Source organism: Hylobates moloch, unplaced genomic scaffold, assembly GCF_009828535.3.
Source record: "Hylobates moloch isolate HMO894 unplaced genomic scaffold, HMol_V3 SCAFFOLD_1, whole genome shotgun sequence".
Taxonomy (NCBI): domain Eukaryota; kingdom Metazoa; phylum Chordata; class Mammalia; order Primates; family Hylobatidae; genus Hylobates; species Hylobates moloch.
In genome coordinates this window covers 87818762-87833207 of record NW_026652276.1, presented here as the reverse complement: position 1 = coordinate 87833207, position 14446 = coordinate 87818762, and the positions used below count along the sequence as shown (strand labels likewise).

At 33.4% G+C, this 14446-nt stretch overlaps 1 protein-coding gene across 3 annotated transcripts in view; it reads left to right on the top strand.

Annotated features, from left to right (window-relative positions):
- KCNJ3 (potassium inwardly rectifying channel subfamily J member 3) overlaps nucleotides 1–12477 on the top strand; it is a 170458-nt gene extending 157981 nt beyond the window's left edge. For all 3 annotated transcript variants that reach the window (XM_032755677.2, XM_032755675.2, XM_058441903.1), the window contains one exon: nucleotides 8857–12477. In XM_032755677.2, coding sequence (XP_032611568.1) covers nucleotides 8857–8862 — 6 coding nt within the window. In that variant the 3' untranslated portion in view covers nucleotides 8863–12477. The remainder of the gene's footprint in view (nucleotides 1–8856) is intronic.
- The last annotated feature ends 1969 nt before the right edge of the window (nucleotides 12478–14446 follow it).

Genomic DNA, 14446 nt, shown 5'->3' with positions numbered 1-14446 from the left:
GCATGTTCTCACTCATAGGTGGGAATTGAACAATGAGAACTCATGGACACAGGAAGGGGAACATCACACTCCGGGGACTGTTGTGGGGTGGGGGGAGGGGGGAGGGACAGCATTAGGAGATATACCTAATGCTAAATGACGAGTTAATGGGTGCAGCAAATCAACATGGCACATGTATACATATGTAACAAACCTGCACATTGTGCACATGTACCCTAAAACCTACAGTATAATAATAAAAAATAAAAAATTAAACTTAAAAAAAAAAAAAACAAATTTGTTCAGAGCAGGCCAGGTTGACAGTGATAGTAGGTTGGGCTCAGTTCCTCATGTTTGTTTTACTCAGTTCATTATATACACTTCCTCATATTCCAGATAAATATAGACAATGTAGTCTGTATCAAATTGCCAGAAATTAACATGGTGAAAATTATTCTATGCATTGATCTGTTTCTGAGAAATTAAGTGATCACTGAAGAATTATTTAAAATATATCTGAACTAATCTTTTAATTAATTGGAACCTTAATAATGACTGATAATAGTGATCAATGATTGAACCTTTATTATTTACCAGCTAATATAGTAGGCCCATAAATAGGTTATATCGTTTATAGTCACAATAGCCATATACATTATATATTTTATCTAGTACCACTACTCATATTTTATAGCAATCAAGGTTCAGATAATTATAACATGCCTAAGGTCTTACTAACAGTGAGTTATCCAAACAGGAACAATCTCAAGTTTATATTCAAAGCTGATGTTCTTTTGCTTAATATTTCCCTGTCTCTCCTAAATATGTTTTCAGCAATATGATTGTGCATTTCCTGTCATGTTTTCTACCTGACCGTGAGCCTTTAGCATCTGCACTTATCTTCCTTTTTGAACATCTAACATTGTGTTCTATTGGTCATTGTTAAAAATCTATTTTTTCTTTTGTTCTGGGAGCTTAGAAACCTTAAGTATTGTATTTGAAATATTTTTTTTATAAAATTCTTATTGACGCTTTATTTTCTGACTAATACAATTGGGCTTTTCTTCTTTTTTTATTTTTAGTTTTTTAAAATTCGTTGACCTAGCTTGAGCAGTAGTGGCAAACTGATGTCTGAGAACACACTGTAAGACCAAGTGCTTGTAAATAATAGAGGATAATATTGAGTTGAATGCATGCCAGAACCTTCTACTCCTCGCTAAAAGTCTGTTTTGAGCAGAATATGTAGAGATTTAAAGAGATTCCATCTTTTTGAAAACTGCAGTTTCTGGAAGCGATTTATGTATTCTTAATGGCTTTGCAACCTATATCTCAAAAGAGCCTATTGCCAGTAACCTTAGTATTATTGAACTGTAATGTATGCAGTGTCTTTGTGTTTTATAAACAAGATTTTAAAAAAAATTATAAGCTTCTTCAGAAAGTTTATACTTTACATTTGGGTTCAGCTCAGTGCAACACAATAGAGAGCATGCAGAGAATGCCAAGTTAGTGTTACAGTTAATATATCTTGGAAGATGGGTGAAATTTTGGAAGTACCTTAGAGAATAAACAGCTATAGTCCTCATTTAATAATCCTCAGGGCAATATGTAGGGTGGACTAGGAAGTTACTTGGTGATATACAACATGCTCTGCATGCTAAGCTATTAGCTGATTCAGTTATTAAAACAACTGCCAATTTGAAGAAAATAATACAATAGATTTAGGGAAAAAACTAACATGTTATTTGGTTAAATTTTCAGGCTTTTTTCTTCCGTGTATGTGCCTGTGTAAATGAAAGTTGTAGTCATATAGCCTGTATTTAAGGATTCTTCTGGGAAAAAAATTATCAATATTTATTGTGCATGTAGTTTACATATGTCATTGAATTTCATTTAATTCTCACAATCTTCATGTGAAATCAGCAGGGTGGGCCTTAATTTACAGATAATGAAACTAAAGCTTAAAGAGATGTATTAGTTTTTGTAAGGTCACATATTAGTTACTGGTGGAGCTGGGATTCAGTGTCTGATGTTAGGTGCATCTGGCATTAAAACCGATGCTTCACCCTCTCTGCATCTGGCCTCTAGGGCTGATATGACCTGCCTACTGTGGACACCAGAATATCAGCTAGCATTGTCCTATAGAATCTCTTTGCTTCAGATCCTTATAGTGATACCAAAAAGCTTTGTTTATTCAGGAAAGTAGTTAAGAAATCTGGATCCCACACTAGAAATGAACAGTGTACAATTTACTTAATAAAAATAACTCAAATATATATACACATATACATATACCACCTATATATATTTGTACAAATAATATTAATTTTTAATTCTATGTTTTGGTGTAATATGCATTCACTAAGGAAGTCATTAGATAGTAACGTTATTTGCTAAGAGCTTAGGTTTGGGAATCAGTATGAGTTCTGGACTTAGCTCTGCTGTTTATTCTCTGTTACTTGAAATTTCAAGCGCTATCATTCTCCTGGAAATACGAAAATAAAAAAATCTTATTTACAGTTTTGCTGTGATGAGATAGTGAGATAAAAGATATAAAACCTATATAGCACACTATTTGGCACATTGTTACTCAATATGTAATTAATATCACCACTATTATTTTTATGTTTATAATTAGCAATTTTAACCAACAGTCACATTGGCAAATATTTCTTTTTCCCGTCCAGTAGGAAGCTGATTCATTCATTATTTTAATTCTTAAAAGTTCACTCATCAGTTGGTTTCCCATACTTTTTCCACATGTAATAGCAGCTACAATAAATATCACTAATATTTATTAAGACATTGCTAAACACATTGCATACAGTATCTCATAAAATTATTCCAATTATCCTAGAATATAAGTACTATTATTATTATAATTTTCAAGATTAGAAAAACAGAGGTTCAGAGAGGCAAAGCACCATTCCAAAGGTAAACAGCATAGGTGGTAGAGCTGAGATGCGGCCCCAGGGTTGTCTGACACCACAGTACTTAACTCCAGGGAGTTGTGCAGAGTGCCTCTGGTGTTCATCTCTGAAGAAAGGTTCATTTCTTTCATCACTTGCTTTGATTTTTATTGTGGCAAATCTGGTCCCTTTGACCACAGAATCACAGACTTGATGCTCTTGTAACCAAAAGTTGACACTTTAATTTGAATATTCACTAATTATATTACTAGTGATAAACTCTCTTTTGTTTCTTCTTTTGCCTACACAGTACTACTTGATAGAGAGATGAGATTAACAGCATAAATCCTCAAGCCTGATTTCTTATGTTCAATTTCCAGCTGCATCACCTCTATGTGATCCTACTATCTTGTATCCCTCTGTGACTCAGTTTCCACCTCTAGAAAATAGGAAGGGGGATAACAGTCTTTTCCTCGAAGAGTTGTGAGGATTAAAGACAACTTGTAAATAGTGCTTAGAGAGATACTTGACATATAATCCTATAGAGATATTATTACTACATGGCTTAACTGAAAGGGATTTGCTCTTCTTTTTTTTTTTTTTTTTGCTTTTTTTTTAATGTATGTGTGATAAAACACAGCCACAGCTACCATTACAGGAGAACACTCTTTTGCTCTCTCTCCTCTCTCTTTTTTCTCTCTCTGGGTCTGATTCTCTCTATCCTTCTATCCATCCTTCCTCCTTCCCTTTCTTCTCTCCCCCAACCTCCCCCACACACATCTATATTGGGTAAGGTTTAGATAAAGCCTCCATGTTCAGAAGTTATTGATTGTGTGATATTTTCTGTGTCACAGCATTCAGATATTTCCCTTGGCCTGTGGTTATATTGTTTTTAACCATATTGTGCCCCCTTTGTGTGAGTAACACATCCACCATCTCTGGCTAGGAGAAACAATGGAAAATAACTGAGTTAGAGATATCCTGAAAGTTTAATTAAGGACTTGTCAAATAATAACTCACTTTGTCATTTTCACTTTAAAACCTTCCACAGATCTGTTCTTTGAATGAATGCTTAATTCAGTTAAAAGGATGGACTTAGTTCAGTTTAAAGGCAGAATCAGGAAAGGAAAATGTCAAAAATAAAGAGGTTAGACTATGTTGCTTCTACCATTTTAAATGGACATACTGATACTGGAATAAATTACACTAAACAATAATATATACCCTTTTAAACCTTTTAAATCTGTGAATATTGCAATGCAATGCACAGAATCTTTTTTTTTTTTTTTTTTTACAAAATGTTTTTTATCCAAGGATTCAAAAGTCCCAGCTATTTCCAGTAGCAGCATCTGTTGCTTTGCCAGTTTCCACAGAGATGAGCTTGTGTTGATTTTCACCACATTTGTTCAAGTCTGGAATCTGGTTAAAACATGCAAACAGTTGTGTTGCTGGCTAAGAGGTGCGATCTCATAGTACCCTTTGAATAATAGTAGTCACTTGCATTTATTTTAATTCAAATGGCATTTGCAATTATGAATCTAAGCATGGATTATTTTAAAATAACTTTAATTAGAATAAGAAATATAAAGCATTCTAATTCTAGAAGGAAGAATGATATGGTACATGCATGTTCTTAGAAACCATAATGATATCTACTTTAAATCTTCTCAGTTGAAATTTGCATTTTATTTTTTCATCACCATTTTGGGATAACTTTTGCAAAAAGAAGTACTCTCTCAATTATATCTTATCTTAGTTCATTGTCTAAGATGCAGATTGGCAAACATAGACATTTTTCTGTTATCCAATTTATAAATCTTCCATATCCTTATCCATATATTGATTGCAAATTCATAATATCCTGAGATGAAACCAGATTTTAAAACTATGATTGTGAATTGGAAATGTCTGCTATTTGGGTACCTACATCTAATGAAAGTAGGACAAGAACAGTAGAAAAACAAAGGTTAAGGTGCTGGCAAATGTTCTTGGCATGGTTAACATAGTATTAACATTGATTTTAGCCATTCTGCTTGCTGCAAGCCTTTTAATACATTCCATATGTCCATACTTAGTCTCTTCTGCTATTAGGGGTAGTTAGGTAGAAAATGTTGAGAAACCCTAAAAGTTGGAAATATCAGTAATGTAACTTTTTTCTATATTTTTAAATATTTTGAATGTTTAATTGTCTGACAATTTTAAAAACAAATTAACTGGCTAGGCATAATGACTTATACCTGTAATTCCAGCACTTTGGGAGGCTGAGGTGGGAGGATTACTTGAGGCTAGGAATTTGAGAGCAGCCTTTTGTGAGACCCCATCTCTACAAAAAAATTAAAATTAGCCAGACTTGGTGGCTTATGCCTGTAATACCAGCTACTTGGGAGTAACAGGCAACAAGATTGCTTGAGCCCAGGGGTTTGAGGCTGCAGTGAGCTATGATCCCACCACTGCACTCCAGCCTGGGTGGCAGAACAAGAGGCCATCTGAAAAAAAAAGTAATTGTTATCTCATAGCCAGTGCCTTTTAAACTTAATTCTTAATTTTCTATATTACTAATATGGGATAAATTACAAAGGTGTAAAAATTCGTCACACATACTAAGGCACCTTACAAATTTTCAGGAACAACAGGAAATGCAACTATTATAGAACAATAAATCACTAGTCATTAACGGGCATTGCCTAAACACTAAGCAAGGTTCTGTCTTTTACTTTCAAACTTTCAGAGGTTTCTAAGAGAAGATATGTTGTTATCTCTAGTTGATAAAGGAGAAAACAGGGCGAGAGAGCTTTAGGTAATTTTCACAAGCTATTTAATAGTGGCATTGACAGCCAGATTCATAAACTTTTTAAATTATATTTCAGATGTTGCCGCACTTATGTGAGTTTGCTGTGAAAATAAGTAAAGCTAATTTTATATAGTAAAATAGATTCTCCACCTTCCTTTTCAGTCGAAATTATGCATTGGCATTTCAGTAACAACGATTACAAGTATTTTAATGCCAACAAATATTTGAATACAAACAAATATTTGAATACACGTTTCCACTGTAGATGTCATAGCACTTTAAGTACCTTAATAATTGATGGCCAGTTTTCCCAATGTTAAAATTTTATAAGATTTTATTTTCCCAATTGTAATGGTGAAAGCGGGGGCAAAATTTTGATTTTTTATTTAATGTTATTTTCCCAATGTAAAAATTAAAAAAAGGACACCAAAATGAAATGGGCTAAGATGGTGACACCATCAAATTGTACTTCAAAATTTACTTTGTGATTGTTAGAAATAATTGAACAGACTTCATAACCTGAATTTACTATAACTCAATGTAAATATTTATTTATATCAATCAAAGGACAAACTTACAAACTTTCCTTACTTTTTAAGACACTGAATTATATTGAGTACGTGACCTTACCTAGGATAATTCTGCCTGACGTCAATTTTCAATGATTGAAGTTTTTAAAATTAAAAAAGTGGCTGGGTTCAAGATGAGTCTGAGTAACATGACAAAACCCTGTCTCTACAAAAAAATACAGCTACTTGGGAGGCTGAGGTGGGAGGATCACCTGATCCCAGGGAGGTTGAGGCTGCAGTGAACTGAGATGGTGCCACTGCACCACAGCCTGGGCAACAGAGTGAGATCTCATCTCGAAAAACATAAAAATAAAAAAGATTGTAAGGCGGTATTATCACTTAGTAAAAATATATTTATAGTCTTTTTTCTTAAATTTAAATTAATGTCTTGGATGAGAAAGACACTTAGAATGACAGTGGCTGCTTTTAGGGAGAAAATATAAGGCACTTCCACATTATTTGTTTAATTATTTCTTCACAATGACATCCGATATTTATTCTTTATTCTAGATACTTTATCTTTAAATTTCTCAAAATAAAACCAAGTAAATATATCAGGAAATACATTTTTTATTTTTCCTGATTAAGTGATAATCTATGATTTTTCTTATGAAATACTTAGAGGCTAGAAAGTTATTAGAAAATACAGAATGCTGCTATGTGTGTGTTTACACTTAATATTTTAAAACTAATTTTATTATCTTATATATAAATGTTTCTGGGGCTATTCCTCACGTAAAATTGATTATAAACACGGATATTTGATCATAGTCAGATTTGCACCATTACAGAGTTTAAGTGATAACTGAGTTCCTAACTAAAATATTAGAGACATTACGGCAAAGTAAAATAGCAACAACAATTAAAAAAAACCCACATATAGAAACAGGATGATACATTTTTTCTCTACAGCTTATTAGATCTGTGCTCAAGAAAGGTTAAGAGACTTAACCTCTCTGAGCACTAAATTCCTTATCTTTAAAATAGATACGAGAATATCTTCTTAACAGGACCATATTGAGGATTAGAATGGAAAAAAAAAAAAGAAGGAAGAAGAGAGAGAGCACCTAACACAGTGCTAGCCACATGATAAGATACTAATTTTCTACATGAGTTTATTTTAAAACTGTCTTGAAAAAACATAGTGTATAGTGATAACAACTAATTCTTTGGTAATATATAACAGAATATTCATAAGGCAAGATTTTGGAAGGATTCAAATGTGGCTTCTTATTTATGCATATCCTAACTATCTATATGTATTGTATGTGTGATTGCTAGTCAGTTAGAAAAAAGACAGAATATCCCTTCCTTCAAACTATGCCAGGCTTAAAAACAATAGAAATTACTTATAGTGGATGGGGGAGAATTGAAATGAATGAAGAAAAACTATCATCACTTATTTAAATTACACTTAATTATTGAGGGGATGGTTTTTAAAATTCATCATTATCTTTCTTACATTTTAATAGCCTTTAATAGAAGTCTGATAGACTTCTATTAAAGTAGAGAAATTGGTGAATTTTACTACTTACAGAAAATTGTGTCTTTTGACTAATATGAGACAGAAACTTGATATATGGTTTTAATTTATTCCTGTACTTCCAGTCTTCACAAAATGAATATTCACAAGTTGACTGATTTGATTGTAACACAATCGAAATAAATGATTTATGAAGAGAACAAAATTGAGTAAAGTAGAATACCATGAGGCAAATGATATCCAAGGAACATATTGATAAATTGAAAAAATTTACATCTGCTAGCCAACATCCAGTTCCAGATATTCCTAGAGCAGGAATGGAACTTGATACATCACATGGCCCAGATCACTGATTTTAGCATATGGATTTCTGAAACTTGAGCAAAAGTTTATTCTGGCCTTATAGATGCAAAAGAATAGAACCAGCACAATGACTTTTCTTTTTCTAGCATATAAATATTACCACCTTTTATTCGTTTAACAAATACTTGGGAGAGTTACCTTTTGTCCTCCTACCCCCCATAGCCAGCCTTTGCTATGTAAAGAGAAAAAGGTAAGCTTCCATTAATTGAGTCACTTATTGTAGATATTATATGACAAATTTTACATTTCTGTATATGTTATTTCATGGTCACAGCAATGTTGTGAAACAGGTATCGTTGACAGTGCTTTACTCTGCAGAAGAATAAAGTGATACTCAGTTAAATATATTTTCTAAGTTTACACAATATTAAAGTTTAGATTCAAAATCAGATTTGTTTTATTTATGACACTGTTTCTTAAACGATGAAAAATTGTTACATAATTTTTCCACTTATCTCCTTATAGGGACACGTATGTTCTGAAATTATTCTATGCTACTTCTGCTTTTGGTTTGTGGTTTTTAGGTAATGATGCATTATCCTTCAAACATGAATAGTATCATCACCCTATGTTTTTTGTTGAAAGAAAGTATATGTATCAAAGCTATTAACTTAGAGTACAACTTTTAATCTATTCTATTATTCAGGCTTCAGATAAACAGTCCAAAACCTAGATAAGAAAGTGAAATGAATTATTTAGGCCAAACCAGCTTTACATATGCTTCCACTATGCATAATTTATCAAGAATTTTCTCTTTTCTTGTAGGGATGACTTGTCAAGCTCGAACATCATATACTGAAGATGAAGTTCTTTGGGGTCATCGTTTTTTTCCTGTAATTTCCTTAGAAGAGGGATTCTTTAAAGTTGATTACTCCCAGTTCCATGCAACATTTGAAGTCCCCACCCCACCTTACAGTGTGAAAGAGCAGGAGGAAATGCTTCTCATGTCGTCCCCTTTAATAGCACCAGCCATAACTAACAGCAAAGAAAGACATAATTCTGTGGAATGCTTAGATGGACTAGATGATATTACTACAAAACTACCATCTAAGCTGCAGAAAATTACTGGAAGAGAAGACTTTCCCAAAAAACTCTTGAGGATGAGTTCTACAACTTCAGAAAAAGCCTACAGCTTGGGAGACTTGCCCATGAAACTTCAACGAATAAGTTCAGTTCCAGGCAACTCAGAAGAAAAACTGGTATCTAAAACCACCAAAATGTTATCTGATCCCATGAGCCAGTCTGTGGCTGATTTGCCACCAAAGCTTCAAAAGATAGCTGGAGGAGCAGCTAGGATGGAAGGGAACCTTCCAGCCAAATTAAGAAAAATGAACTCTGATCGCTTCACATAACAAAGCACTCCCTTAGGCATTATTTAATGTTTGATTTAGTAATAGTCCAATATTTGGCGATGAGGTAATTCTCCCTAAGGAATCTGAAAGTATATTTTCCTCCCAGTTCTACAAGCATATTTGAGAACCCTTCCTTTCCCAAGTATTGCTAATGTGTAGAAAGCAACAGTTATGGAGGGAGGACATCATAAGGAAGTTATTAACGGGCATGTATTATCACATCAGGCATGCAATAATGTGCAAATTTTGCATTTAGTTTTATGGCATGATTTATATATGGCATATTTATATTGTATATTCTGGAAAAAAAAAATATATATATATTTAAAGGGGAGATACTCTCCCTGACATTTCTAACATATGTATTAAGCCAAACATGAGTGAATAGCTTTCAGGGCGATAAAACTAAATATATGTCTGTGTGTGTGTGTGTATGTATACACACATATACATATATACACATACATACACATACATACATACATATATATCTGATAAAATTGTGATGTTTTGTTCAAAGTTGTAGTTCTTGTGCATGTTTACTTTATTAGAGTAGGAAGGCTACTGGCATTAATTATTAATACCAAATATTTTAGCCTTAAATTTTTGTCATTTTAAAATCTGATTTAATGTTTTCTGCTGTTTAAGGTCCTGGGAGGCTTTCCATTGTATTTTATATGAGAGAATCACACAAGTTTGTGCTATCTATGGCCCTGCAAAAATATAACCATTACATGTTTAAATTGTAAATTTTAGAGCATACCAGTACTCAGTATAGCACTGAACATTTCTTATGATTTTTAAAAGTTGCTAGTACTGGGGAGAAATAATTGTTGATTAATTTGAGAATTATTCCTTTCCTAGACTAATTAAAATCTGGAAATCTGTTTTGTATATGATCTAATACAAAGATGAGCTCTGAACAAACACTGAATCATGTTAATAGACAGTAGCCAAGTTATATTGAATATATCAGAATCTGTGTGAAGTTACACAATTAATTGTCCCTGTTTCAAACTGAGTAAATTGGAAACATTTTCATTCTTTTTCTGGAAATTTTGTCCATTTTAAAAACCAATCATTTTAAGAAGACATGACAATGCAATGAAACAGATGATAAATATTTATGCTTAAAATATGTATGTCTAATTGAGTCTCTTTTTTATTCTGTTTTCTTGTTTATGGCATTTGTTGTAACAGGATAGACTTTTTCCTCACCTAGGGAACCTATCCCATGCCTGTCACTTATAGTTCAGGAGGAAGTTTTTGCACAGACCAGAGAGAAATTAAAATTAGATAAATTGAAGATATCTTACACACAGTTTTTTGGTGAACACTGATTTTATTGGTGTCTTGAATCCCTGGTCTACCCAAATAATTTTAACAGTACTGTTTTTTCTAATCCTGAAGTCTGATATTTATGACTCATTAGCAGGAATCAAAACTAGTGATCAGTAGAACACTTTCAAAATAAAAATTTGGAATGCAGACTTTTATGAAAATTTAAAAGTGCTCCTTAACAGAATATCATGGGTTTTCCTATAAAACTTCTTTAAGTATTGTAATTTAAGTCTGCCCCAAATTTAAAAAAGATTCTCATTAATATGTCAGTCATTAATTGCTAGTTTGGGCTCTCATTATTTCCTGTTTTTTAACAATTTTGTGATAATTTTATTATTGGCAAGTTAATACATCAACATTTAAATCATTGACTATAATAATACCTTCTGGCTACCTCTGTATCAACCAAATTCTGTAGGTGCAAACATATACCAGGGAATTCTTACTGGCAAAATGATCAATCTGGAGTGTGCATCCACTGTGAATGGAGCAAATTGCCCTATACCCATTGATAACCAAGCTTTCTTAGTTTGTAGATGTAGGAAACAAAATAGTGAGAGAGAGAGAAAGGGGTCCACAGGGCATGGTATATTTATCAGCAGTGGAAAAAAAGTGCATAGATCATTTAGTCCAATAACTTAAAACTAAATAGAGCCATAATTTACTTTGGAGAGTCATTTTAATTTGTCTTTGGTACCAAGGAGAAGACAGAACCAAAAACAAACTCTCCAAGTATATTCACACATTCAACAAAATTTTTGCATGCCTTCTATGTCATAGGCAATTTTAGTTCCTGGGGATTTGGACATGGCTAAGTCAGAGAAGGCCGTTGCTCACCATGAACACTGTATACCAGAAGGAGAGTGGGGAGGAGACAAAAAACAAATAAGACCACTTCAGACAATCGAAGTATCAGTTAAGAGAATGAAAACAGGCCTGACTCAGTGGCTCATGCCTGTAATCCCAGTACTTTGGGAGGCCGAGGTTGGGGACCACCTGAGGTCAGGAGATGGACACCAGCCTGGACAACATGGTGAAAACCCATCTCTACTAAAAATACAAAAATTAACTGGGCATGGTGGCAGGCACCTGTAATCCCAGCTACTAGGGAAGCTGAGGCAGGAGAATCGCTTGAACCTGGGAGGTGGAGGTTGCAGTGAGCCGAGATTCTGCCACTGCACTCCAGCCTGGGTGACAGTGCGAGACTCCATCTCAACACCAAAAAAAGAATAAAAAAAACAAACAAACAAAAAACAAAGAATCAAAGAATAAAAACAGGGTGACACAATGCAAAGTAACTGTGTGGAATAAAAATTGATTATTTTAGAAAAGGTGACTGGCTTAGGACGGGGATAATATGCGAACAGAAATCTATCTCATGAGAAAGTGCTACTGTTGTCAAAATTACCTTATCTGAGTGAATGGTATTTTTTTTTTATCTTTTCCACACACGAGTGGGAAAGGTATGATTTCTGCATGTAATTGCAGTTTAACCCTTATTTCTAAGTTGATCATAGGTCCCAGTTTACCCATGAAAATTCCAGTTTATACCTGTTGTACCTGTGTAATTATTGGTAGCACTCCCTTTCATTCTTATAATGTCCTGGTTTGGATGATATATGGTGAAGTTTTTGTTGAAACTAAATTATGAAGTCTGATATATTTGGATAAAAATAAAGAATTGCTTTTCTTCCCCTTTTGCTGATTTTTTGACACATCATTCTAAGCAAAATCATCTCAGCTTCGTATATTTCAGCCTGAAGTACTTCTTACCAAAGTTATTTCATGTAACATTTGTTCAATATGTTCGTGACATGTCTTTCAGTAATGAAAAGTTATGCATTTTATTGAATGAATAAAAACCTAACCTCTGCTATTTCCATTTCTGGAAGTTGTAAGAGCTCACATTAAAGAGAGTAAAAGTCAATTTAAGCCAAGATAATTTTCAACTCACCAATGTCATGGCTATTGGAAAGGAAAACCTAATGTGATCATTGAACTGAATAACTCTATATAACAAGTGGAAACTAGAACTTTTTTATAGCATTTTCATGATATAGGTCCTGTTATAGTAAGATATTTCATTCTATTTATCAAAATGTTGTAAATAAAAGAAACAATTATTTTGATAATGCTTATCTTCAGTTTAAACATTTAGTCTTTTCAGAAATATGTAAATACACTTTTGTAAATATATACAAAATGAAAAATAAGGATATTTTACCATTAATTATTTCTGAAAGATTCTTATGCTGTTTTAAATTTATCTATATATGGCTTAAAATATTATGAAAAGAGCCTTTTTGTTGGGACAAAATGGCTTATAATACAGTATTTCTACTGGAGGAAGACTGGGGTCATGGGAAAGCTGGCTTACATTCTATTAGTTCTTACATTCTTCAGAATTTATGTTTGAATTACATTGTACATATTTAAATTAGCATCAACCTAATTCCATTTTCTGGCATGAAATCTATAATTATTTAAGTGTAAAAGGTCATTTAGTTTCAAAAATATAAACTCATGTATTCAATACTGCAAGTTCAATTTTATAAAAAATGGTATTAAACTTTTGAAACATGATTGGGTTTAATTTTTAGTGTTCTCATCCTTTTTGCACTCTTCACCACTTAATTATTCACATTTCTTGACTCATTTTATCATAAGACTCTTAATTCCTGAAAGGCAATCATTACATCCATCACAAGTCATTCCTTCATAATTCCTTTTATTTTAGCTGCTTATTGGTAAGATGCTTCAGCAATACCAAACCTCAGCTTAATAATGCAGATACTCCATACTGCCCAAGGTAATTTATAGATTCAATGCCATCCCCATCAAGCTACCAATGACTTTCTTCACAGAATTGGAAAAAACTACTTTAAAGTTCACATGGAACCAAAAAAGAGCCCACATCGCCAAGTCAATCCTAAGCCAAAAGAACAAAGCTGGAGGCATCATGCTACCTGACTTCAAACTATACTACAAGGCTACAGTAACCAAAACAGCATGGTACTGGTATCACAACAGAGACATAGATCAATGGAACAGAACAGAGCCCTCAGAAATGATGCCGCATATCTACAACTATCTGATCTTTGACAAACCTGACAAAAACAAGCAATGGGGAAATGGTGCTGGGAAAACTGGCTAGCCATATGTAGAAAGCTGAAACTGGATCCCTTCCTTACACCTTATACAAAAATTAATTCAAGATGGATTAAAGACTTAAATGTTAGACCTAAAACCATTAAAATCCTACAAGAAAACCTAGGCAATACCATTCAGGCCATAGGCGTGGGCAAGGACTTCATGTCTAAAACACCAAAAGCAATGGCAACAAAAGCCAAAATTGACAAAAGGGATCTAATTAAACTAAAGAGCTTCTGCACAGCAAAAGAAACTACCATCAGAGTGAACAGGCAACCTACAGAATGGGAGAAAATTTTTGCAACCTACTCATCTGACAAAGGGCTAATATCCAGAATCTACAATGAACTCAAACAAATTTACAAGAAAAAAACAAACAACCCCATCAACAAGTGGGAGAAGAACATGAACAGACATTTCTCAAAAGAAGACATTTATGCAGCCAAAAAACACATGAAAAAATGCTCATCATCACTGGCCATCAGAGAAATGCAAATCAAAACCACAGTGAG